Raw genomic sequence first — 27,412 nt, 5'->3', positions numbered from 1 at the left:
ACAGAGGTCACAGAACCATCTACTCGCATTCAAGTTTCCTTAAAAAAATTGCTCGCATTCAAGCCAGCAACATCCAACTGCTGGACTTGTACTGTTCTACCGCGGCTCCGCACGCATGACGCTGATCACCTGGGCCCAGATGACTCCTCGCCCCCGCACGGCCCACGGGCTAGATCCTGACTGCGTGTGTGTCGCACGCACACGCCCTGCGAGGACGAGGAGAGCCCAATGACAGTCCCGTCTCCGTCCTGCCTGTGTCCCATCGTGCCTGTGGCCCCAGCCGTCAGCGAGCACGGATTCGACCCGTGGGTCCCACGCCTCCGCTGCGCCCTCTCGTGCTCCGCGAGTACCCTTTTCCCTTTGGACTCGACACGACCCGCTCGGCCCCCTTGCCTTCATCACCATGTGTGCTTTTCGCATCTCCGTCTCGCCGACTGACTCCTCGTCCTCCCCGAGCAGTCCTTCTCCCCCCCGCTTTGCAGCCTCCTCCGCGGCGCCCAGCAGTTGCAGTTGCGCCCCGGGGCACACAAGAGAGAGAAAGAGGAGAGGGAGAGGGAGCCTCTCTTCCGCGCGAAGCTTCCGCCATGGGCGACATCTCGACCGCGGCGGCGAGCGCGGGGAAGCGCGAGCCCCAGCCCAAGGACCCGAGGACGATCGCGCGCAAGTAAGCGCCCTATCCCGACCGCACCCCCGCATCCTCCTTACGTTCCCCACCTCGTTTCCTGCGATTCTGCGGTGTCTCGTGTGCTGCGGATTTGTTTTGGGGCCAAGCAGCGGAGCTTCCGAGCGGAACCAGAGTCAGTCGCCCCTGTTTGTTTCACGAAGATTTCCGCCTCTGGGGGTTGGTTCATGCCTCCGTTGCTGATTTGGGAGCTCTTGGAGGTTTTAGATGGGTTTCAAATGCTTCGTGATGTGCTTGTTGTTTTTGGCTGTTGATTATAGATAATGTTAGATTTAGCAGTTCATGCTCTGCAGTCCACTGTTTCGATTTCTTCCCCATTTCGTGTCGATTTATCTGATTAAATTAAATGACCCATTAGTTGTGATTAATTCCAAATTACTTCCAGTTTAATTGCTATCTATTTGCACAACTTAATGCTCCGTGGAATAGTTGTTCGCAAAGCGATCCCAATTCTTAATCTCTACGATTCGATCCTGTCGCAGACTTGCTTTGGGAAAGCTCTGCCAATCTTCCCAGTGGTCGCTCTTCAGTTTCTATGATAGCGGTAGGTGGGGCATATCAAACCTGTCGCAGTTACACCTTGACAAGGCAGGACGCCTGCTAAAAGAACATGCCGATGAATAAATGGACTAATAATTGACGGAGATTTCGTGGTGTCTCTGCAGTACCTCGCATCCCTAGTCTGGCGACATCCTTTTCTTTGATAGAATCCCCAGTGCTGTACTTTCTGCTACTACGCCTTTATTTGTCAGTGTCACTAGACAAACAATTGGCGGTGTGCTGCAAAGCTTTTGTTGGTCAATGATTACACTGTGTCACTAAGCTATACCCAAGTCGGATAACAACATTATATCTTACTCTGTTTCATTATACAGATTTTGGATAACAAACATCATATCTTGTGCTTTAGGTATCAGTTGGATCTCTGCAAGAGGGCTCTCGAGGAGAACATCATAGTGTACCTAGGCACAGGATGCGGGAAGACCCATATAGCCGTGTTGCTCATATACGAACTTGGCCATCTCATTCGCAAACCCAGACGTGATGTCTGCATCTTCCTCGCCCCAACAGTCCCCCTTGTTCTCCAGGTAGATTACTGTCCAGCTTTGCACACATCACATTTTTAGTATATGTAGTTTGGCACGCGAGTGCATAATTTCTGTCGAGGTTATAACTGCATTTTCCAGACTGACCACAACTGTGCATGTTTAATTAGTGCTCTTCTTCTCTGTAAACAAAACCGCTCTCCTTTTTTACAGCAAGCGACGGTGATTGCAAATTCCACCAATTTCAGAGTTCAAAGTTACTACGGGGATGGTAAAACCCCAAGAGATCATGAGAACTGGGAGACAGAGATGGCGGAATCTGAGGTAAGGTTTACTTGACATTCTCCTTGCAGGTCAATCACAATGACATTCCAGCTTGGAAAATGTTGTCGGGAGCTATTTGCCTTATCATGAATTAGTTATGACACCTGAGTACTTCATAGCAAACTTTCACCCAGAGATTAATGAACACACCTGTGTAATTTCTTCTGAATTAGAGGTCTAATTCTGCGCACATGTAAACAACAGATCCATTAGTCCAATATCTGCACATCCATTTTTGTCAAAGCATGATAGAGTTTTGTTCTACTCCGTGCATAGTTTTGCACCTAATTTGTATCACTTTCTATGTCACTGCAGGTTCTTGTAATGACTCCCCAGATTTTGTTGCATAGTTTGCAGCATTGTTTCATCAAGATGGACTCAATTGCACTTCTGATATTCGATGAATGCCATCACGCACAAGTGCATAAGCGGCACCCATATGCACAAATTATGAAGGTAGTGTCAAGATCTTCTTCATGCAGTACAATTTGCAATGCACAGACTATCTTCATATGATGGAATAATTAGGTTTGTCATTCCTTGGCCACCTAATGGTAGCAGTGCATCATTGAATTTTCTTTGCACTTGAACTCGTCTCAATAAAACTACATCCACATGCCACCATTGCTAATAAAACATTATCGGAGTTTAAATGTTTGGTGCATGCTGATGGGAGAATTCATGCTTGTAGGTCAAGTTTCTAATAAATGGAGAATTAAATCAAAATAACATGTCTATGCTATTGGTTTGATATCTCCATACATTTGGTCATTAACCAATACTTATGTTGGTCGACATATGTGTCCTTGTATGTTTACGAACTAAGGATCACTTTAAAACTATCATCATTAAGATAACACAAACAAGTCGAATACTTGTCATCCGTACTTTTCAACGATAATTATGTTGATGCCTCACAACGATACGATGTTTTTGCATGATTTGTTTGGCCATGGAGTTACGCTCGGGCCACCTGGGATCGCTAGACAATGATTTGCCTATGTTCAGCCGTTTTCGAGACAATTAATGGTCCTACCTCTTGCTTTGCTTGGATTATATCTCGAGATGGTAGTACAATTGTTGTTACAATGAGGGAATCTGTCGAGTTGATACGCAACTTGATGACTACTATGGACGAACTAGGTAATGCACTCTAGATCTCTAGGGTTTCTGTCTGTTGTGGAGATGATCAAGTTGCCGCTCTTTCGTGGTCTTCGCCTCCTTTATATACCTATGGTATGGCGGTGGCCTCATCTCCTTCGAGTAGGCACCCCCTCTGTGCACAAGTAGGATTCTAGACCATTCACGAGTAGGACTCGTGATCTCTTTTCAAGTACCCGCAAGGCCTCCTTCTAGGAACTAGGAACATATCCCAACTAGGTTGGTGATCTCCATGGGCCCCTAGGGCCTGCATATACCTAGGCATGTATATGGCATATACAGTACATGAATACAGTAGAACGACTACCCATTGTTCAAGGAACATGTTGTGCATTGAATCATGAACTCACAAAATTATAATCATCATTATGATTGCCTATTGCATATATCTCCAACAATGCACACATAACACATACATAATAAAGGAATGTTCCTCTTTGGATCGCATGATTCTCAAAAGACAAGTATAGGAAAAACATAGGATTAGAGTGTCACGACTTTTGAATCCTATAGGAAATCGAAGCATAGGAATTTGGAACGTACTCTTTGAATGTTCCATAGGTATCTTGTGAGAATATTGAGAGAAGGCGCATGCAAGATACAAAGGAAATTTTTAATCAAATATATCCTTTTGCTCGAAATCCTATAAAATTGGGGCATAGGGATGCAATCCATATGAAGTTCCTATGGATTGAAATCCTCCAAAGTTCTTAGAAAGATTCCTCCACTCAAAGAAGCACCAACATTCATGTAACAAGCGAGAGTATGTGTAGTAAGTTATACCTATTAGACTTGTATATATTAGCCATGTAATATCCCGTTATATAAGGAGTTTTGTGCATATTGTACCATGCATATACGTGTATATATAGCCTATGGTCTCATGGGAATATACATTGCATATTTCCCAGGCAACTCGTAGTTTGATTAATTTTGGCCTGTTTTTTTTCTGTTCTCTTATCCATTTCGTTGATCTCCACCTGGTCATCATTGCTTTCCATACCGCTCCATGAAGGGGCCATCCTAGTTGTAGATAAAGGCATCACCGCTATCACCTTGCCTAGCTTGCGCCTTATCCAGATCAAGCCTCCTGTCATCTGCTTGCATCCTGGGGCGTGCCGCAGAGCAGGACTCCTACCTTAGGTCGCGCCATCATTGTCACTTCCAGGCCGCTCCCGCCTTCGGACCAGCGGATGCCATCGTCTCGAAGCCCTCGATACCCTCCTTGACCTGGCCTGTGCCACTGACTCCGCTCGCCCTCGCACGGTCGTCGCAATTGTTGTTTCGTCTATGCCTATCCACCAGGTCGTCGTGCCCGTTGCAGCCTCAGCAACCATTGTTGTCCTCCCTTCCCACGCGCTTGACTTCTCCCATGGTCAAGCGACCCCCACTACATGTGTCTTCGTTCTGAGATCGAGTCGAGCCAACTTCACTCTATTCTAGGGAAAAAAATGCAATGTCTTCGTCGTAGGGATTCGTTTCCACCCCTCATTGTTCTATGACTTTCGAAGTGTTAACTACCATAGAGTTTGTTGCCCGCATGTGCATTCACTTGCATGGTCTTTGTCTCTTGGGCGTTCTCTTCGATGAGGTCTCCTGTCGGTTGTGCCATGTTGCTCTTGTCGAGCCTACACTATCAACTCTTGTCCCTGGTGCCACTCGGCCTGAAATTGTTGTTGCCAAGGTTGCTGATGATGTTGTCGTTGTTTACTATCAAAAGGTTTATGAACTACAAGGTGGCTCTACACTTGTCGTTGTTAGGAAATATGCAACTTGTATTTCTAGGTGGCCCTAGGCCAGCACACATGTACAGGTGTGGTACAATAAGCAAAAAAACCTTCTAGAACAGGGAAAATACAATGGGGTACATGGCTAAATATATAACTCTAACACCCCTCCTCAAACTCATGGTGGATCTACGACACTGAATTTGGAGAGATAGAAGCCATGCTATGCTCTAGTCCAGGCCTTCGTAAAGAAATCTGTCAACTGTAACTTGGAAGGCACATATTGAAGATCAATAACCTAATCCGGCACACAAGTGCGCACAAAAAAAGCATTGACACCAGTATGCTTGGTGTGCTCATGCTTCATAGGGTCGCCCGCAATGCTAATAGCATCTGTATTGTCAGAGAAAACCAGAGTAGGTTTAGTGACATAAACCCCAAACTCTTGAAGTAACCACCGTGCCCGATTCACCTTTGCTGTCAAAAGAGCCATAACTCGCAACTCAGCCCTTGCACTCGAACGGGGAACTGCAGTTTGTTTCTTCGTCTTCCTGACAACGAGGGAACCACCAAGAAAAACACAGTAAGCAGAAAGTGAACGGTGATCCGAGGGATCACTAGCTCATGTAGCATCCGAATAGGCCTGAAGCTGTAATGAACCAAAGCGGGGAAAGAACAGACGATGAGAGATCGTGCCACGAAGATATCAAAGAACATGAAGGAGGTGACTACAGTGAACCGAAGTGGGAGCAGAGACAAACCGACTTAAAATATGGACTAGATAAGAGATATCCGGACGAGTGACAACTACATAGATAAGACTCCCAACAAGATGACGATAACACGTCGGATTAGACAAGGGGTCATTATCAGTAGCATGGAGGTGAACACTGAGCTCCATGTGAGTCTCAATAGTGCGCTCTGAGCGCGTGTTTGACCGCGACCGGAGCTCCATGGGACCGCCTGGGCCGCACTCTTAGCACGTGTTCGATCGCTACCGGACCCGCTTTTGGCCATCTCTTTGGGTTCGAATAAAGGGGCGGAGGGCTTGAGCTGTGGATGTGTAGCAATGGAGGAGAAGGCAGGAAGGCAGAAGGGTGAGATTGGAAGTGGAGGAGGAAATTACCCTCTTTTCCCCTTTAATCGCCGTAGTGAGCCGAATTGACGGGTTTTGCGGCGTGACATGTGTCCCATGTCCTCTGCTGTTTTCCCATCCGCAGACGTGGGCGTGGGGATCCAGGCACCATCATCATTTCGATGCGAAACCAATGGGTGCCTCAACGGTCCTTCCTGATATGAGATAGAGGATGTGGCTGGCTTCCCATTCATGGAAGGCTTGACGTCAGGCCTCAGTCTGCGAAGCCGCGACTTCCAAGGAACCCCCATGCTACAACACCGTTGGGGCTGCACCAGCTCAGACGAGCCCCGCAGATGGAGTTAAGCCCGAGGCCTCGCCTCAGCGCAAGTCTTGAGAAAGAGCTCTGAACTCCGGGAGCCCTCGCTATTCGCCCACCATCGACAGAAGACAACGTTTCCTGCTTCTTTGTCGTCATCTCATCATCAAACAGTATCAGTATCATGCAGATATTCAGTCTTACCACGTTGCTAGTTGGAAGTTGGAACAACTAGTTGATCTTTAATTGCTATAAGCAGTTAATTAATGCAGAAATTGAATGACTGCTAATATGTGTTGAATACTATCCCTTTTATTTCCTAGAAGATGTCACTTCTGCATTGCAATATGGCTTTACATTTGCACCATCTAAATCACAACTTGCACCACTAATTTGCATTGCAATATTTCCCTTGAACCTAGCAAAATTATATATTCTGTAGATACTTTTTGAGACAGTTGTAGGCATATGGTTTTCAAGTATCTGTTCCAAATATTTTTTATTGTGAATATACTATGTCTAAAGTGACACCTTTCAAGGAGTATTGTTTAACAAATTCAGTGAACGACAGAACTTGCAATCTGAAAAAGATGTTTCAGAAATTCTACATTAATAACGTTATTTCAGGAAATCATATACCTGAAACATTGTTTTATGAATTCTACTTCCTTTGTCCCAAAATAAGTGTCGCTGGTTTAGTTCAAATTTAGTACAAAGCTGTACTAAATCAGCGAGACTTATTTTGGGATGGAGTACATAATAACTCTGTTCAGTCTGAAAAACATTTGTAGCATTGTTTCAGGGATTCTACAATAATGACATGGTGAAGCCCCCTCGCATTTTTGGCATGACTGCTTCACCAGTAATGGGAAAAGGTAATTGTAATCTAATGTCACCATTTTTGGCATGACTGCTTCATGGTTATGGTTTTTTAATTACCTTTGGTGGCCAACCACATTCTCTGAAATCATGTAATTTGATCTCACCTTTTGTGTTACCTGAGAGTTAGGCCATAGTATTGCTCTCTTTTATGCAATTAAGTTTGGAGCCATAATTTTTTCCTTTAGGAATTCTTTATCCCATTGTAAATGTGGCCAAATTTTCTTTTTGAACGGTCACCGAGGGGGAGAGCTTCCCCACCTGAATATATTACCCCTCAAAGTGGCCATAATGCCAAGAGAATGATCCAGTTTATAAGGGAAACCAGATCGAAAACCTGAACAAAGTGACCCTGTTTATGAGGAAAAGCGGGCCGAAAACCATACAAGTAATAAGGGTAAACGAGATGAGAAAAAGTGGACACCCAAAACAAGGCACACCTAGCTAACAGACATAGGGACCAACACCACGAGAGACAAAGTAGATGTGGGGTGTCGTCAAGGGATCACAATACCAAGAGTTTGCAAAAACCTAATGCACCTCACCGGCGTGCGTACCGAACCTCAGGCGCAACACAGGAGCGTCCACAAACAACGAGTGACATAGCCACGAACCTTGAGTGGAAGCTCCGCCATGAGACATCGGAATGATTAGCAAGTTGGGGAGGCATCTTGCATTATCATTGAGCAAAGATGAATCGAGACAACACCAAGAGCACGAAGCTCACCGCAACACAACAACAACCATGGGAGGGTCTTGAGCATGCATAGCAATAGGAGCGACACCGAAGAACACAACCGAAGGCGAAGACACATGAAGCAATTGGCAGCACAAAGCACCAATTGCCGTTGCCAGGCACCAGAAACACATACCACTCTCGGCCCCATCCACCGGCCGCACCACCACCACCGTCAAACCTGCAGCAAGCAGCCACCACACAATCGACCGAGTTGACACCAAGATGATGCCATCAAGAAGGGGTGCGACGCGGAAGCGTCACCATCATCTGTTCCAGACGCAGCTGAAACATGGGTTTCCCCCGGAGTCTCGAAGAGGATGAAGTCACTAATGACGACGACGCCTCCAAGGAGGTTAGCGGCGCCCAGAGGCGTCACCGCCGTCAGCTCCGGTTCGAGCAAAGCTTTCGCCCAAGTGGGCAGACCTCCTCTCCAATGCAACGACAGATCAAGGCGGATTGCAGACCTGCACCACCACAACGGACCATGGCAGCTCCCCACCGCCCATGGCCAACACTGGGCCGCTGTAGGCCAGATCCGGTCGGATCCGGCCAGCCGACGCCACTCCCAACCAGATCCGTGCAAAGCCCGAGCCGGCGGCCAGAACACGCCCCCAGCACGGCCATGGCAGCAGCACCGCCGCATCTGGAGAGTGGCGCACCACCTCCCGCGCCTCGCAGCCACCACCTCGGTCGTGAAGGACGACCGCCGCCCCAACAAGGCGAGCTCCGAGCCAGCCGGCCGTCGAAGGGGAGGCGTGGAGGAGCCTCCTCTTTGCCCACTGTAGTGCGCGCCGCCGAATTGTATGGAGCTGGCAGGAGCGCGGCCTTCAAGGACATGAGGAAGAGGGGATCCGCGAGCACCGTGACGACCTCCAGCTCGCAGCTCCGTGCCCGCACGCCGAGCAGCACGTTGCTAGAGACGGACCAGGCAGCCGGAGCTGGACGCTTCTGATCGGGTAGATCCGGGCTCCAGCGCCATGGCGACGCGCAGACAAATAGGAGACGACCCGCCGTGCCCGAGAGTCCCCCAGCACCACGAGCAGGGTCCCCCGCCGCCACCGTCGGCCGCGAGGCTTTGCCTTGCGGCGTCCTCCAGCGGCGGCAGAGAGGGGTGGCTGGGATACTGGCGGCAGCGGCTAAGGCTACGACGCCCGCCCGTGTCGCTCGCACGGGAGCGACGCGGGGGCGTTTTCCTTCGTCTCGGTCCGTGTCGCTCGCCCATAGTTATGCGGAACTCCTTGAACAAAAATGCACATCCTGTTTCACTTCAATAGCATTTTTTGTGCACCTTAGGACTTAATAGTGTGCCGTCATGTTGGCATAGGATAGTTATTGTTTTAATTAGCGTAATCCTAATTAATAGTCTTGCGCTTTTTGTCTACCTTTTGTCCTGAGGTCAGTCTTCTATATGTTGATGACATGATCATCTTTGGAGATGAATTTGAGTGCATTGCCTTTTTGAAAGCTCGTCTTGGCGAGCACTTTATTATGTCTGATTTTGGTTCTCTTCGCTACCTTCTTGGCTTGAAGGTTCATCTACCTCCGTTGGCTTCTCCATATCCCAAGAGAAAAGAAGGCTCTTGGTGAGCAGTTTCTTATGTCTGATCTTGGTTCTCTTCGCTGCCTCCTTGGGTTGAGGTTTCTTCTACCTACGATGACTTCTTCATATCCAAGAGAACAGAAGGCTCGCCTTAGTGAGCAGTTTCTTTTATCTGGTCTTGGACCGTTCTTCACTACCTCCTTGGATTGAGGTTTCTTCTACCTCCGATGGCTTCATATCCCAAGCGAAAAGAAGGCTCGTCTTAGTAGGCAGTTTCTTGTGTCTGATCTTGGTCCTCGTTGTTACCTCCTTGGATTGAGGTCTTTTCTACCTCCAATGGCTTCTTCATATCCCAAGAGAAAACAAAGGTTCGTCTTCGTGATAAGTTTCTTATGTTTGATCTTGGTCCTCTTCGCCACCTCCTTGGATTGAGGTTTCTTCTACCTCCGATGGCTTCTTCGTATTCCAAGAGAAGTACATCCAAGACCCTCTTGCTTTTCTTACTAATGAGTGTACGTTAATGGTTGAGACTCCGATGGAGCTCAGTGTCCACCTCCCAAGCTTCTATTGGTGAACCTTTTGCTGCTCTTACTGATGAGTGTATCGTTGACTGTTGAGACCGATGGAGCTCAATGTCCACCTCCAAGCTCGTTCTAAGGTGAGCCTTTCCTAATCCGACTCGTTCTCATCATCATGTTGACAATCTTGCCTATCTAGTCGTCATTCATCCGGATATATCATATCCAGTTCACATTCAGAGTCAACAGCCCCCTTCAGGTTCACTATAGTCACCTCCTTTTACTTTTGCGAGATCTTCATGGTACTACCGCTTGCATCTTTTCTTTCAATGCTGCAGTTCACTGAAGCTTCATGCTATTCAAATGCTACTTAGGTTAGCTATCCGAAGGGCCACCAATCGCATTTTGCTTGCTCATTGTCTGGAAGACAAAGAAACATACTGTAGTTTCCTGTTCGAGTGTAGAGGCAAATTGCGAGCTATGGTTCTCTTGACAGTAGTAGTGACTTGGCTGCAGTGGTTGCTCGAGGATTTTGGTGTTTCTGTAACTACAACGACTTCTCTTTTGTCTAACAATACATGTGTTATCAACATTGCGCGTGAGCTTACCCAGCATATTGGTGCTGATGCTTCATGCAGTCCTGTGCAGGATCAATTGATTGGGCTCTTAGTGTGTGTTTTCCCAGTTTCAGTTGATGGATATCTTCTTGAAGACCCTAACTAGAGCACAACCACTGTTTTCGAGTCGAACGACTAGTCGCGACTAGTCGTCGACTAGTCGATGAGTCGTAACTGGAAGTCGACTCAAACACCTCATCTAGTCGAGACTAGTCAATCGGCAAGGCACGACTCGTCGACTCGAAAACCTTGAGCACAACACAGCTTTTACCTGTCCAAATTCGGTGGTGTTGATCCACCACAAGTTTGAGGGTGGTGGGTTTTAGAGCTGTATATGTTTTTCCATATATTAGCTACATATTCCCTGTTATATACTGTATAAGAGATTTTCTGCATATTTACCACACCTGTACCACTCCCTGATGCCTTTTGCTGATATGTCTCCATCCTTCTGCTCTGCAAGCCTCTTCTCATGTTCCTCTACCTGCTTGTTACAATGTCTATTGCCTAAAGGCACATGACACTTGTCATATGCTGTTGGTTTGTTGGGACTCTTTTTAGTGAGCAATGGTAGGGGAACCCCTTACCTGAAGTGAAAATTTTATTGAACAAAAACTCGATATTTATAAGGAGATCTACGACGCAGCAAGCTAAGAGAACTTATGCCAGACACACGGGAGCACCACTGCTGAGACGATATGAGAAGTAAAAATCCGAGAGGGCGACGTGCTCCAGGATCATCCCCAAAACAGCAAGTGGCGTGAGATGCTCACCATCGAAGACCAATCGGTTCTGGCTTTTCAGAAGTACCGAGCGCAAGGAGGACCAAGGTGTGGCGGATGGAATGGTGCAGGTGTGCTATGGACTGCGCATAAAAGATGCAGAACCGGTGAAAGAGCACACCGGGCTGGGCTAGGACCGATTGTCTGCTGAGATGCGAAGCCAGCAACAAATTAAATAAGACGTGGACAAGATCCTTGTCTGGCACCGTGTAGAAAGGGCTGCAGGCTGAACCAATCCACCACCGTCAGAATAGGAAGCTGTGTATGCGTATGTTGCCATGGCAAGCGAGCCGGAACAAGGTCTACACTTTCTTCAGAGCGAAATGGTCCCAGTTATTGTTTGCCAAGATCTAGGCCTATACTGGAGCGACAAAGAATGGGGTAGGTCGCTGCCCATGACATGCTTGTCGGCTTTGCCATCCACAAGTTGGGTGGACAGCTCAATTGGGTGAGCTCCGCATCAGCCGCTGTGGTGACAGGTGAGGCAAGATTGAAAAGGATTGGTTGAGGGAAACCCCAGCAATCACCTCAGCAATGGCAGCCTTGGTACATCTTTTTAGATTAATATAAAATGCTACAACTGTTACCAGGGATCTTACAAATTAGTTGTTGGACTAGCATTGCACTAACTTGAAATATTAGGTTGGTCTCTAGTGTTGCTTACTCTACTGTTGTACTATCAGATTCGGCTATAGTTGTTCTATCTTCCCTGCAATGTAAGATTTTCTTTACCATTTGTGGTCATGCAACTATTCTTATATTTTATTTGACAGGCGGGTCTAACAAGCTTAATTACACCAAATGTATCAATAGCCTTGAAGAATTATTGCATGCCAAGGTACATACTACTCCCTCCGTCCCAAAATTCTTCTCTTAGATTTGTCTAGATACGGATGTATCTAATACTAAAACGTGACTTGATACATCCGTATTTAGACAAATCTAAGACAAGAATTTTGGGACGGAGGGAGTACTAGTGTTCCCCAAGAATTCTGCTGGGTTTAGGGATATTACTTATTGACATTTGGCTTTGCAAAACTTCTCTCATGTTGGGTAGGTCTGTTCGGTTGATAATGCAGAACTGGAAAGTGTGCTTGCTTTTCCTGATATGGAGGTACACACGTATGTCCCGCTTAGTCAGTCTAATCTTACTGTAACTTACAACAAAGAACTTGATCGCTCAAAGCTTGAGGTAAAGTTTTGTTCTGCTATACAGTGGATTATTATTATTTCAAATTTCAAGTACACAAGCTTATGTTTTCTGTTCTTTTTCATCTCCTTTTTGTTATATATAATTTTGAAACAGAGTGAACGCATACTACGCGAGAGCCTATACGATTTCAAGGATTCTCAGAAGAAACTAAAGTCCCTGGGGAGGTTGCATGGAAATTTAGTATTCTGTTTGCAAGAACTTGGTTCGTTTGGAGCTCTGCAAGTAAGTTGACACTGTTTTGTCAGATACGTTGATAATGAAATATCCTTAAGCCTTTTGTCGGATTCACTCTAATTTGGAACAGCCTTTTTCTTCAGTTAGTTGGTTCAAAAAAATTTCTTTTTCTTTTGGGTGTTGCTTGGGAGCTGTTATGGGATGCTCCTCGCTTTTATGGGAAAGCGTCCATTTTGGGAACTTCGTAAATACAAGATAAGTAATAGATTGTGTTTAATAAAGAATCGTTCTTGAGAATTTGTTCAGAATTAGAAATGGCGCTATTTTTGGGTGAAAGTTTATATTGTTCATATGCGATGTTCACTTAGCTCGTAACAAATTTTCTGAGTCGATTTTATGGTACTACGATCCTATGGTTGTACAAGTGGTTCATACATGGTGTTTCCATAGCTTGCAAGAAGGTTTTTGTTAGTTCTTCGGTGGTGGCAGTGCCCCCCCCCCCCCCTCCTCCCCCGACATGGGGGATTACAAAATGTGCACCTTTTGGAAGACCCCAGTACCTGCCCTTCTCACCTACCGACTCCAAATTCAAAAATTCAAATCCGCCTAAGGTGCTGATTCGCCACTAACGGACTATGAATTCTACCCAAGGCGAAGCTCATCTGAGACGAGGCTGAGGGTGTCGCATGGAGCAAGATGACAACAAGGTAATCTGATTTGTTGATCTATATCAACGCGTGGTAATTAGCTAAGCGTTCCACTAAGGTACCTAAGGTTTTATGTTGGACAGACAGAGTTGCTGCCACATCCCTCTGGTTCCTAGGTCATCCTGAATGTCGTGGACTGCCCTGAGACGGCAAAGCACTGTTCATTGCTTCCTAATGGCCAGGGTGTAAACCTCGGTTCATGCCAAACGGACCAAATGAGGAAGATCACTGCTAAGTCAAAGATTTTCCTCCTCTCCTTGGCTGCTGTTTGAGTGTCTAACCTTTTGAAGTTGGGAGCATAACGTGTACGCAGGCGTGTGCGATCTTGTTTGTCATGGATTCTATATTTCTTCCTTTAATCATTGCTTATGCTTTTATTTGCTATTTAGTTGTAGTGTTCTTGGCTGTTTTCTCCTTTCTGATATGAGTGTATTTTTTTACGTTTTTTGTTGCCTCCTTTTGAGATAGCATCAGATGTGTTATTCCTATTTTGTTTGATTTTAGCGCAGGCTGCAAAGGCTTTCCTCCTTTCATTTGATGGTGATGTTTTGGACAGAAAGGAGTCTGACATGAACGACAATTCTACCAGATTTAAGCATCACTACCTAAACAAAGCAATTTCTGTTCTGAGTAGCAACATATTAGACGGTGAGTTGTTATGCAAGTTCTCACCTAATTGTGCTCCTTTTTTACCCCTACGTTGGTTCCTAGATCTATCTGGTCCACCTTCCCTATAAAATCTGGCAGTGGATTTTTTTAAAGTTCTTGAAAAACTAATTGTCCTGATATCCTGCCTGTAATGCTGTTCACTACTTGAATTTCAGAACGGGAATTCAAAATTTCCAAAGTATGGAAGAGAAATATGAACTCATTCATCTTCCTAAATTAACAATATATCTTACAAAACTTTCCGTGAAAAGATCTCACAAGGCGAAAAATTTGGGAAACATACTGGAGTAGCTTTTTTAAGCATCACACTGGAGTAGTCGACGCCAGGCCTTCACCTGTTCAAATTTCCTGTTGCCTACCATCATTGCATCTTGGCCGTTTCTAGCACCAAAGATCAATATTTGGGGAAAAACTTCAAACTAAAATTTGCAAAAGCAACCTCCATCGAATTGAGGTTCATAGACTGGAGGCGATAAGCTGTCACATCCATTTCATCTTTGCAAATAAAGGGTTATCGTCATTGAATGCTTGCAGCGTGGTGGATTTGGAAGTAGCGAAACCCTGGTGTCTCAACGGTGCAAGGCCTGGCACAGCTACGCTGCTGGACACTACCCATGCAGAGGCAGGACTGTGGGCTAAGGCAGGGGGGCGACAGATTGCTTACGACATTTCCTTCCAAGCTTAGTGCTTATGGGTGGGACCTGTGTTGTGGCCTTGTGGGTGTAATAGGCCTATCAGTAGGCTTGTCCATAAACATGTTCGATCTCTGAATGCATTGTTTTTTATGTGCAAAAGCATGCTTGAATTTTCTGTTTCATTAATAATAATAAGTACTGGAATCGTTGAGGATATGTAGCTTTTGATACGGTTTTTTATTGGAAATAGTTGCCATCTTAAATGCATTTTTTTTTCCTGATTAGCCCTTCATGAATCTGACAAGACATCCTTTCTAGGTACCCATGATGATTCATTTGATCTGGAGATGGTAGAACCTTTCTTCTCAAATAAAATTATGGTTCTTATTAATATTCTCTCGAGATACAGGTGAGCGTACTCGTCAGTGCTACTATCTTTTATCGTAACATCCCTTTATGCTTTGTATTTACACGGACACATTATGGTACTGGAGTATCTGTAGTTAATTTAGGGTGTAACGAAATCTTGTTACTGATTGGGCAGTAGTAATTCCTTTCCACTGGCTTACATTTTCCACATGAAAGTGTAAAAATGAAAGAAGAATCCAGCTGGAAACCACTATTCAAACATTATAATTATAACCACTTGAGAAAATTTCAACATCTATCTGTTCTCATCATCCTGCTTATTTTGCTCTGGTTTCTGCAATAAGCAGGCTAGAGGAAAACATGAAGTGCATAGTTTTCGTGAAAAGAATAACTGTTGCAAGAGCAATAGCACATATCCTCCAAAATTTGAAAGGCCTTGATCTTTGGAAATGTGAGTTCCTTGTGGGACGCCACTCGGGACCAAAGAATATGTCAAGGCAGAAGATGGATGCTATTGTTGAAAATTTCTCTTCTGGCGAGGTATAATAATTGGTATAATTAGGCATTCATACCTTCTACATGAATTCTTCCGAAGACAATAAAAAGTGTTCTTTGGATAACTATTTTGAATATGTCACATCCTGCATTTATGCTTGGCCTGCTCTTTCTTCAAGAGTAAGTTAACATTTTTTGTGATGTAAATATGTAATTGAGCACACCTGGGAGCATAATCATAACTAGGTGGCTCGTACTGATCTTGGTTGTTGTCGAGGTGGATTTTTTCTTTCCAATTGGCGCACACCTAACTATGAATATAACTGGTTGGCATACAACATTGGGGGCAGCATACACAGACTCTGAGATCCACCAGTTGAGTCAGTGAGTCGGCAGTTTTAGTCAAGTATAAGCCAAATTCGGTTTAACTAGGCCATGGGCTAATCGTTTCTGATGGTCGTTAGTGAGTTCCAATGTTATAACGGTTTAAGTAGGCCACTTACAATGTACAAGGATTGACATGGGACAGACTGAAGGATTGGTTCTTGGCTTGTAAAGTTTTGTTTATACTAATAATAAAAGCATCAGATTTTAGTAGATCTTTTTGACTCAAGCAGGGTTCTATCCTGGACCGGACTCGTGGGGCTTAGGGCTTTAGGCCTACATTTGTATTATTTTTGAGTTGGTAATGCATGTTGTAAATTACTTGCGACACACGCCCCAAAATCTAACTTTGGCTTTATACCCGTATATCTACTATGCTTCTTGCATCACAGTTCCTTTGCATTCGCTGTTTGCAGGTGAATCTTTTGATTGCTACCAGTGTAGGTGAAGAGGGTCTGGACATTCAGACTTGTTGCCTTGTTGTGCGGTTTGATCTTCCAGAAACTGTTGCCAGTTTTATCCAGTCCAGGGGACGTGCTCGGATGACAAATTCTAAATATGTTGTTCTCCTGGAGAGGTGATTTTTCCATTAAATAGATAGACAATTGGTGTTAATATTATAGGTTCGATTGTACTTTAGTCCTTGATTTTGGTCCTTATTCATTCTGATACACATACCAGGGGAAATCATTCTGAAGAAAAGTTGCTTAATGACTATATTGATGGTGAAGGCATTATGAATGGAGAGATAGACTTGAGAACTTCAAATGATGTGTTTGATCACCTCGAGGAGAAAAGTTATCAAGTGGAAAAAACGGGTGCTTCCATTAGCACCGCATGTAGTGTATCTCTACTACATCGCTACTGCTACAACCTTCCCAAGGACATGTAAGGACTGCTGTGTACGTCAATGTGTTATGATTGCACATGCTTTTATTCATTAGTTCTTTGTTGGGCTAACATAACTAAACTTCTTGAAGGTTCTTTAATCCTTCCCCGGCATTCATCTACATTGATGACACTGAGGGGATAATCTGCAGAGTAATTCTTCCACCAAATGCTGCTTTTCGTCAAGTGGATGGCCAACCATGCCAATCAAATGACGAGGCTAAGAGGGATGCATGCTTAGAGGCATTGGTGAAATTGTATGAATTGGGTGCTTTGACAGATTTTCTTCTGCCTGGTTCAGGTTCAAGAAAGAACAAGGCATCAACAACAAACGGTTCAGCAAGCAACAGTCATGATGGTATGGTCACTCGCTTGTTCTCACATTGTCATAATACTGGTGATTCGCCTCAGCTATTGTTTGCATATTTCAGATGAAAGTCTAAGAGAAGAGCTTCATGAGATGTTAATTCCCACAATTCTCAAACCTTCAACATGCAAACTGGACTGTCCATTGAACTTGCATTTCTACTATATTCAATTCTTTCCCATACCAGCAGACAGACATTATCGGATATTTGGTCTTTTTGTGATCAACCCCCTTCCTATGGAAGCTGAAAAGTTGGAGGTTGATTTGCATCTGGCTCGTGGCAGGATTGTGAAAGCAGGAATGAAACATTTAGGAACGATATCATTTGACGAAGAACAGGCACCGTCTTGCTCATTTTTTCATATGTTAACATGTGATCTTTTATTGAATGGCGTATAAAATGTTAACATTGTTTTTTCTTGTCAGATGATGCTTGCACGCAATTTCCAAGAAATGTTTCTGAAGGTTCTCCTGGACAGATCTGAGTTCACTGTATCTCATGTTATGTTGTTGGGCAACAGTGAAACACTACAGTTTAATTCAACCTTTTACCTGCTGCTTCCAATCAAGCAGGAATTGTATGGTGATATATTTATGATTGACTGGCCAACAGTTAAGCGCTGTTTATCATCACCGGTTTTTAAAGATCCAACTGGTGTGTCTGCGCATGGATCATATTTGCCAGATGAGTCTTTAAGGCTTCTTGATAATATGTACAGTAAAACTGATGTCGTTGGCAGTCTAATCTTTGCTCCCCATATTAAGACATTTTTCGTCATTGATGTCATTCTGAACGAACTAAATGCTAGAAGTGAATACGATGGTGCTACTTATGAAGATCATTACAAGGAAAGGTAACAAACTGAACGATTATTTGCATCCCCCTGATTCGCTTTCAGTTCTCATGCTACCGTCATTGTGCACTCACTAGGTCATGTATAGCTACATAACCAACCTTAAGATTGCGAGCTATCTGTACCATTTAAGAATATACGAATTTATTTTTAGTATGATAATGTGTATCTACTTCATGTTACGAAAAGTAGGCCATGCAAGTCAAAGATATAATATCATGGGACCACCCCAGTACAAATCCCCATAAGAAGCTTTAGTTTTGGGAAACATGTTAGCAAATATGCTGCTTCTGTCACGGCTTTACAAGTAGTCTATGTGATGGTCGTATGATAGGTCCACTGAACTGATCCTAGTCATCCCTGGTAGCCTTTTCCCGGTAACTAACCAACTTTTGTTAATAAGCAGTTTAAAAGAAATGTTGCGATATTTCTGCTTAAGTGCTTTATTGATGTTCTAATGAACTGATGTACTTTTCAAATCAGGTTTGGTATCAAACTATCACATCCCGAGCAGCCACTTCTGCACGCTAAGCAGCTCTTCAATCTGCATAATTTGCTTCATGACCGATTACGGGAGACCACAGGTTACACTTTTTGTCCTTTCAGAACTAGTACCTTTATAAACTGTTTCCTGTTTTGGACTCTTCTTTATCCAAACATCACTATTTTGCTTAGAATTAAAATACTTCTAAGTGTTCAACTTGCCGTAAAGTGAAGAAATATTTGTGATGGCTGTTTGCAGTTTTTTTAGAGGGCATGCATCTTTTCATTAAGAGGAGAAGCAAAACATAAGTACAATGTTAGGAAATATGCAACTTGTATTTCCAGGTGACCATGGGCCGATCATCTCTGCAGGAGTGTACAATTTTTGCCACACGTGTCGATCTTCTCTTAACGCCACTTGCACCCTGTGATGGTAGTGAGCCAATATTGCTCTATGTAAATTCTTGCTGTCAAATTTTCTTGAACCGCTTGTGAATTGCTTTCAACATTCTGGAACTACTTGTGGATGCATTGGACCTAGTATTTTTCCTAGTTCTTGCTTCTCTGCTTTAAGCTTTTGAGCACTGTTGATTCAAGCCATTTGTGAATTGTATTCTGAATATACTGCTCTACTATGATTCCTTAAATGGACCCTATCTAGGTATAGTATTTCTGATGGTGTTACCTTTTCTGATTTTGTTATTTGTATTTAGAAGGAGGTCGTGAATTGATGGAGCACTTTGTGGAGTTGCCTCCAGAGCTATGCTCTTTGAAGATAATTGGGTTTTCAAAGGATATGTGTAGCTCCCTGTCTTTGTTACCATCGTTGATGTGTCGGTTGGAGAATTTGCTGGTAGCTATTGAGTTGAAGGATGTCATGTTGTCTTCATTCTCAGAGGCTTCTCAAATTAGTGCTTCTGGTGTAAGTCATGCAATTTTCGCACCCTTCATGCTGAACTTCTAGTTTGAATTACCTATCTATGCTGCAAATGATATTGATCTATTTCAGATCCTTGAAGCACTTACCACCGAAAGGTGTTTGGAGAGGATTTCTTTGGAGCGCTTTGAAGTCTTAGGTGATGCTTTTTTGAAGTATGTGGTTGGACGTCACAACTTTCTTACATATGAAGGACTTGATGAAGGGCAATTGACCAGCAGACGTTCTGCTATAGTGAATAATTCACATTTATATGAGTTATCAATCAAAAGAAATTTGCAGGTTAGATAATGTTTTCAGTGAACCTAATATCTGTTTCCCTTCCAAGTTTTGTGTGACCTATGGGTTGTGTTATCTTTGTTTCAAATGTAGACCAAGTCCAGTAGGCTCATCTTCTGCCCATGTTATGCTTTGATTTCTCTGATCATGACCAGAACATGTAGGGAAGGGCTAGATCAGGGTCGTCAAGAGAGACCATGGACAAAGAGAAGAGATAATCATTTTAATTTGTTGTCGATTGATTACACCCTATGCGTTTATATAACACCCTACTCAATCACTTCAGATTCTTGACTGGATACAACCCCTATCGCCAGGGTTTCTGACCTAGTACATCTCATTTAAATAAAAGGGGTTAATCTCAACTGGATTAGTGTCTAACCAGACCTAGGTCACCAGCTCGGCTTGACTAGCTGAGTCTAATACAACGTAAAACGGAGTGATGCAGGATTAGCTCTGCCTCTTGAGGGCCGGTCCTGGGGCGACAGAACTGGTGGCACGTGGCTCCCATGTGGGTTCACCATTGGTACCCTATGCCTAACACAACAGGTTTTTAAGGTTAAAAATGGAGAGGGTTTTCCCGCATCTGGATCGATTCCACAGCCTTCAGTTTTTTTTTTTCAAAATGTTTCAAAAGGCGCCAATGCAGAACAAATCAGCTTAGAAAGGGAAAATAAAGTGACAAACATAATTGTCAGAATGTGTCCAGCTTCTGCGGAGCCAACCATTCAAGCGATGAAATTAAAATCCAAAACTACAACAACCAAGGACTGAAGCTGGTCCAACCAGTGTACAGACGAAAGGCATTCACCCTGGAGATCACATCACCATCTTCCTAGACAAATCCTGCAAGGAGATGACACATGTATGATGATGTTGCGGGATCGAACCATTGCTTGGCAGATTGAGAGTCTGCTATCCAGATAGTAGGTACCACTGCACAAGACCGCTGTACCCTCGTTGTCGGATCCAATCAGTGAAGGCCTGGTCTCAAACATGAAGACAGTGAAGAAGACCGCTGTTGCCAGATCCAACCAGTGAAGGCGCGATCAAGGGTTTCCACCCCGGAAAGGATGAACCATTGCTCTAAGCCGCCGTCTATGACAGCTGGTAAAGTGTAACTACAATCATCAGAAGAAAAGAAAGATTAGTTCACAATCTGCCAGAGAAGGCCTTTTCTAGACAGACTCACCATGTGACTATCGGAACTGAACTTAAAGCTGCATGTTTCTGTCAATGTTGCGAACGATAGCCAGGCATATACTCGTTAGCGTAACTGAACGATAGCCTTACTTGGGAATAGTTACTGATAGTGACATTATAGCCTTTATGAGCTCTGTATTATCCTGCCTGACCATAATTATCTACAGCTGATAAAGTGAACTACAATCACCACAAGAAAAGCAAGATTAAGCCACAATCTGCCAGATAAGGCCTTTTCTGGATGGACTCACCATGTGACTATCGGAACTGAACTTGAAGCCACACTTTTTTGTCAACAGTGCACATGATAGCCATATAATCGTTATCCTCCTTACTTAGGAATAATTGCTAATTGTGACATTATAACCTTGATGAGCTCTGTATTATCTTGGACTGACCATAATTATCTACGACGGTTGCCAAACATTCTGGTTATCCTTATGATCTAATTTAAGTACATCCTCTTACTTAAAACATGGTTTGCTGCCTTGTAACATTTTAGTAGAGGTCCATGATCCTTGTTTCTGTTGCAAAAAAAAATCATTACACAAGATAATGAGTTATTTTCCCTGTCAAATACCTGCCATGGATTCTGTAGCATAACTGAACATCTTTTTTTTTTTTGCATGTCTGTATGTAAACTTAGGTGTACATACGGGATCAACACTTTGAACCGACACAGTTCATTGCACTGGGAAGGCCTTGTAAAGTTGTTTGCAGTGCTGACACAGAAGTGAATATACACACAGATAGCCGAGAAAACTGTAACTTGAGGTGTACAAAGTCGCATCATTGGTTGCATAGGAAGACTATAGCGGATGCTGTTGAATCGCTTGTCGGAGCATTTCTTGTTGAAGGTGGATTCAAAGCTGCATTTGCATTCCTTCACTGGGTGGGAATAGATGTTGATTTCAAAGATTCATCTCTATATAGAGTATTAGATGCAAGCTCCATCAATTTATCTCTCACGAACCACACCGACGTCGATGAGCTTGAGGAATTAATCGGTTACAATTTCAAACATAAGGGTCTAATTCTCGAAGCATTTGTGCATCCTTCATTCAATAAACATTCTGGAGGATGCTACCAGGTCAGAGCTTCTTTTTTCTTGCATTGTCATTGGTGAACTGATGTAGTAATCAATGATTTACTCGGCTGACTATTTTCTTTTCGTATTTGATCAGAAATTGGAGTTCCTTGGAGATGCTGTTTTGGAATATTTGATAACCTCATACCTCTACTCAGCTTATCCTGATCTAAAGCCTGGTCAAATAACCGATTTAAAATCGTTAGCTGTCAGTAATAATTCGCTTGCATATGTGGCAGTCCAGAAAGGTATCCATAAGTATCTTATAAAGGATTCAAATTATCTTTCAACAGCAGTGAATAAGTTTGAGAATTATATTAGACTTCCCAATTCAGAAAAAGACTTGGTAGAAGAACCAGCATGCCCAAAGGTATTGTTATATCCTTGTAACTGCTACGCCTCTTTAGATAACCCATTTTTAGCGTGCACAGTTACTGCTAAAATATAGTGATTATTAAAGTTTTCGATATAAGATGGGATAGTAGGGGTCAGCGGACTTAAAACACAAAACAAGTATTATCATTATCAATAATTGTATAGGAATCATACATTTTTTAGTACTATGGTTATATGATTTTCTTGAGAACTAGTTGTTGCATTTGATAGGAATCATACATTTTTTTGTACTATGGTTATATGATTTTCTTGAGTAACTAGTTGCTGCATTTGATATATTTGATTTCTGTTTGACTTGTAGGATTTCTTTAGCAATCACATACTTTATATGGCATAACATTTTTATGGCAAACACTTATATCCTTTTACTGTAATCTTGCTTGCAGGTTCTTGGTGATATTGTCGAATCTTGTGTTGCTGCAGTTCTTTTAGATTCAGGATTCAACCTGAACTACGTTTGGACGCTAGTGCTTATGCTTCTAGAGCCAGTGTTGAGCTTCTCTGACATGCACATGAATCCCATGAGAGAAATTCGGGAACTTTGTCAATGTCATGAACTTGAGTTGGGCCTTCCCGAACCTATGAAAGCCGATGGAGAGTACCACGTCAAAGTGGAAGTTAACATAAACAGCCAGGTGATAAGTTCTGCCGCTGCAAATCGGAATTCAAAAGTTGCTAGGAAGTTTGCTGCACAAGAAACACTTTCTAAACTGAAGGTATATTTTGGTTACTTGGCCTTCTATTTTTGGACTTGCCACAGAATTGTGACGTTTGAGCCATTGCAGTTGGGTGAACAAAAAGCAATTTCTAAACTGAAGATCTGCCTTTGGTGCCTTTGACTTTTGTTTTGCAATTACCATGAAATACGATAATCTCAATGGTTTCATTTGTTTTTTATGAACTGTCAACATGCATTATGGTATTTGGTTTAAATATTCTGGTCCATCATGGGATGATACCATGATTTTGATGGGATGACACTTCCAATGTATGTAACTAGCATTGTGCTTACGAGGGATGAGGTGGCAATGGACCAACACATTCCATTCCTAAATTCAAACCAAACAAGTGCGCCTCATTCATTTTCCGGTTCCTTGAACTAAACACTTTATATGTTCATGACCGCAGATAAATTGCACACCTAATCACCAAACTATGCTGCACATATCTACCACGATCGCCGCAACGCATCGAAGCTTGCCGCCATATCGAGAACTACATTTTTCATCCCCAAATTATGTGCTTGAAAGACATAAATACATCAAATGCCAATCCTTTTTCTCCCTTTTTGTGTCTGGGTATCACCATGACAACCTCACGACATTGACAAGGTAGAAGAGGCTGGTGATCAGGAACAACGATGGTGTGATTAGGGTTAGGCGGGAAATGAAGCTCTATACCATGTAGGAATTAGAGGAAATAATTATGTGTGTGGATTACAATCCCGACCAGACTTTAATATGTATTCAACCAGCCAGTGGTGGTGCCAGGACTACAAACATGTGATGTCAAACATATTTCTCTCTGAATCTTATATTATTTCTTGTATTTGCACATGTAATTTGTATGTAAAGGTTTTGCTCAAAACCTGTGTAGTCAATTGACTATGCAGTCATAACATGGCCTGGCCACTGCAACCAGTCTCTTTTTAGTTCGTCTTGAACATGCATTTCAGACTTTTCCTTGAACATGCATCAAAATGTTTGCCATTGTTTATTAGAAGAACCCTGGAAAAGGTCTGGAAGTAAAAAACCAACAAAGGGTGGATACAATTGGACTTTTATAGACTGGAATCAGAATACTTTTAATATATCCTAATACTAATTCTCCAACAGATATGTCTCCTGATTGTTTTCTGAGACATCCTACTTGAGGAACATTGCCCGGCTCACAAACTAGTGCCTTGTCATTCCCCCCCCCCCCTTATGGTCATTATGTGATTCATGTCTTGTGAAAATGGTTATTATATACTCCCTCCGTCCCATAATGTAAGACGTTTTTTGACACTACACTAGTGTCGAAAAATGTCCATATTACGGGACGGAGGGAGTATAATTTAACCATGTAAGTTCACTTGCTATGTTACATGTTTTTTTCTGACCAATTGAATATTTATTTTGATTATTATTTCTATGGTGGGGTCAGGCAAATTACTGTAACATGATAATTTTCAGTATTGTTGAATGATTCTGTTACTTAAAAGGCTAAAGCGAACTTACTGCTTTTGTGAATCCTTGTGCACTCATGCAGAATTATGGATACACACATAAAAACAAGTCACTGGAAGAGATTTTGCGAGATGCTAGGAAGAAAGAACCAGAACTACTAGGTTATAATGAAGAACCAATCAAAGTCGAGGCTGACATATCTGCAGAAATGAATAATCTGAAGATAGGTAAAGAAAGGGATGCAAACATCTCTTTCCAAAATACGGAAATTTCTATTCGTGGGACTCTTAGAACCTCTAGCCAAAGAACAGCAGGGAATACCATGTTTTCCAAGGATGATGTCAGTATTGAAAGGAATAATCAGCTCAAGGTTGCAAAGCAGAATGCCTGTCTGCCGAAGGGAACAACTCAGAAAAATATTAGAAAGGAGTATCATGGTAATGCTAAATCTAATACTTTTTTTATGCACCGTAATGCTCTCCATTAGAAAGTTGAAAAAAATATGCACACTGTCGACTTTGACCTCACTTACCTGGTCGCACTGTGAACAGCACTTAAATTTTGGATTAATTAGCCATTTGTTTTGTCTTTTATCCATGATATATATATTCTTATGAAGATACGAAATGTCGGTGGTACTTCTCAAGCACCAAGTTTGCAGTATTTGTGGTGTAAATTTGGTGTTGAAACATTCTACATGGAATGGAAAGGAGCAATTACACATTCCATCTGACTGTTTATTGTGCATTCAACTTGATTGTGTCAAAACAACTTCATCTATTGAGTGGGAGATAACAAATAGACCCAGATATATCGAGTTAATGTTTTAATTGAGTTTGCTAAATTTGCAGGATATACAACTATGTTTTATTATTCACACTTCAAATTTCGTTCTAATTTTAAAGGAAGCGCCTTAACGCTTTTAATCACCTTTGCAGGTGATATGGTAAATAAAACAGCAAAGTCTTTCCTTTTTGAAGTATGTGCCGTAAGTTATTGGAAACCCCCTGAATTTGAATTGTGCAAAGAAGAAGGGCCAAGCCACCTCCGAAGGTAAGCTTGCTTGAAGGAGAACATACATCAAGTTGCCTGCATTACAAATTACAATGAATTATAGCCTCCTTGTACGGTTCCTTTTCTTACAGAGTTTGTGGTTTCTTCAGTGTAGAAAATAAAAAATATGTTTCTTATCCATCATAATATATGTCCATTTCTAAGTTCCTTATTTTTGGTGTTTATCCTGGAAGGAGAGTGGCATGTCAATTCTAGGTTAAATAGTGCTCTAAAAAGGAGGATTAAGCAGAATCTAAGCACAGACACTATTCTTAACCTCAAGCTTTGCATAAGCGGTAGTTTCGGGTAGCTTAAGCTGGCAAGGACCGTCATTATTAAGCAGTTGCTTTAACAGTTTGAGAGCAGTGTACTTTTTTATGGAAAGGTCTCAAGAATATTTGTCAATATCTGACTTGTTTAGGAAAATTGTCAGCAAGTCTGGAAAGGTGTTATCTACTTTGTAGTGGTATTCTGGTATTTGTCATACAAGTTCACTGTGGTGTACTGCTTCAGAGCTAAGCATTTGCTACTAGTCAAATACTATGATTTCAGTGGGTATGATATAAAAAAAATCAAGTTCAGACTATAGTGAACACATAAATTTAAAATCTTAATACATGTTTCACTGTCATTTATTTGGTTACGTGATAATGCTTCTTCGTGATATGCATTATATCCAATTCAGGCGTGAATATAAAATGCAACGTAAGTATATGAGGTGATAAATGTGTTGCTGTCTAGTCACATAGTGTGTTGTACTATTTGTTACAAAATGTTGTGGATACCAATTATTTTACTATCAAGGTGTGTACATGCTCCGCTAACTTCATGCGTGAAATGACACAGATTCACGTACAAGGTTACAGTTCAGATCAGGGGACCCTCGGAGACACTCTTGGAGTGCTACAGCGATGCTCAACTACAGAAGAAGGCCGCACAAGAGCATGCCGCGCAGGGGGCTCTGTGGTATCTCAGGCAACATGGGTACCTACCCAAAGATGAAGTTCGTGTGTAGAAACATCTCTGGATTCCATGGCCCCCGTTACCAGAGTAGTACAATACAACCATGTACTTATGTTGTGTGTGGTGTTACGATAGGATGTGTTGATAAATGTACAGCCCATGTATGGCGTATGGGTGATAGGACTTTATAGTTATTCGGTTCATTCATGCTCTGCTGATTTGTAAGATGACAATAAAGCTAGCGACAAGGCAGAAGCCAAATCAAACCGCAACAATGAATAAACAACCAGCAGTGACAAGACGTTGGTGTCCAAGCTAAGCATGTGAAAGGGCGTGCATTTTGATGAACTGATTAAAATGCTACATTGAGCAATTCTTGTTAAATCATTTGTTTTTTTTTGCTATTATGTGAGTTTTTTGTATTGTTTTTGCAAATCCTTTTGGAGAAATACGCACTTAACGACCTTGGACCGGTTACAAAACTCAGGGCTACCTATTTATGTTGTATTTTTGCTACCATCATGACCACATGGACAAAAATTGCAAAGTCAGCATTACAAAAAACCCAAAAGATCATGAATTACGTGCTTTTTCAAAAAAGATAAAAATAAATAATGGATAACAGAAATGCATGAAATGATGTGGGAAATAATTAACCACGTAACAAAGATATTGTAGA

General features: G+C 42.7%; 1 protein-coding gene across 7 annotated transcripts; it reads left to right on the top strand.

The window, feature by feature from the left end:
• The first annotated feature begins 385 nt into the window (after positions 1 to 385).
• Positions 386 to 27,137, top strand: LOC123053878 (endoribonuclease Dicer homolog 4). 7 transcript variants are annotated; one of them, XM_044477465.1, is made up of 25 exons: positions 386 to 664; positions 1,593 to 1,770; positions 1,942 to 2,052; positions 2,368 to 2,508; positions 7,137 to 7,209; positions 12,183 to 12,247; positions 12,467 to 12,523; positions 12,716 to 12,844; positions 14,013 to 14,151; positions 15,126 to 15,216; positions 15,524 to 15,716; positions 16,472 to 16,632; positions 16,737 to 16,943; positions 17,036 to 17,301; positions 17,375 to 17,649; positions 17,737 to 18,164; positions 18,648 to 18,748; positions 19,361 to 19,569; positions 19,657 to 19,866; positions 21,713 to 22,156; positions 22,251 to 22,523; positions 22,936 to 23,265; positions 24,800 to 25,154; positions 25,656 to 25,770; positions 26,617 to 27,137. In XM_044477465.1, exons 1-25 carry the CDS (start codon positions 585 to 587, stop codon positions 26,783 to 26,785), a joined length of 4,800 nt encoding a protein of 1,599 aa, XP_044333400.1. In that variant the 5' UTR covers positions 386 to 584; the 3' UTR covers positions 26,786 to 27,137. The 7 variants fall into 7 exon arrangements, with proteins under 7 accessions (XP_044333400.1, XP_044333399.1, XP_044333398.1 ...); XM_044477464.1 differs by having other exon boundaries at positions 12,467 to 12,601; positions 19,364 to 19,569; XM_044477463.1 differs by having other exon boundaries at positions 12,467 to 12,601.
• Positions 27,138 to 27,412: the final 275 nt, after the last annotated feature.

This window comes from Triticum aestivum, chromosome 2D (assembly GCF_018294505.1).
Source record: "Triticum aestivum cultivar Chinese Spring chromosome 2D, IWGSC CS RefSeq v2.1, whole genome shotgun sequence".
In the NCBI taxonomy this organism is placed as follows: domain Eukaryota; kingdom Viridiplantae; phylum Streptophyta; class Magnoliopsida; order Poales; family Poaceae; genus Triticum; species Triticum aestivum.
Note: the sequence above shows the minus strand (reverse complement) of the source record. Positions and strands in the feature narration are given on the sequence as shown.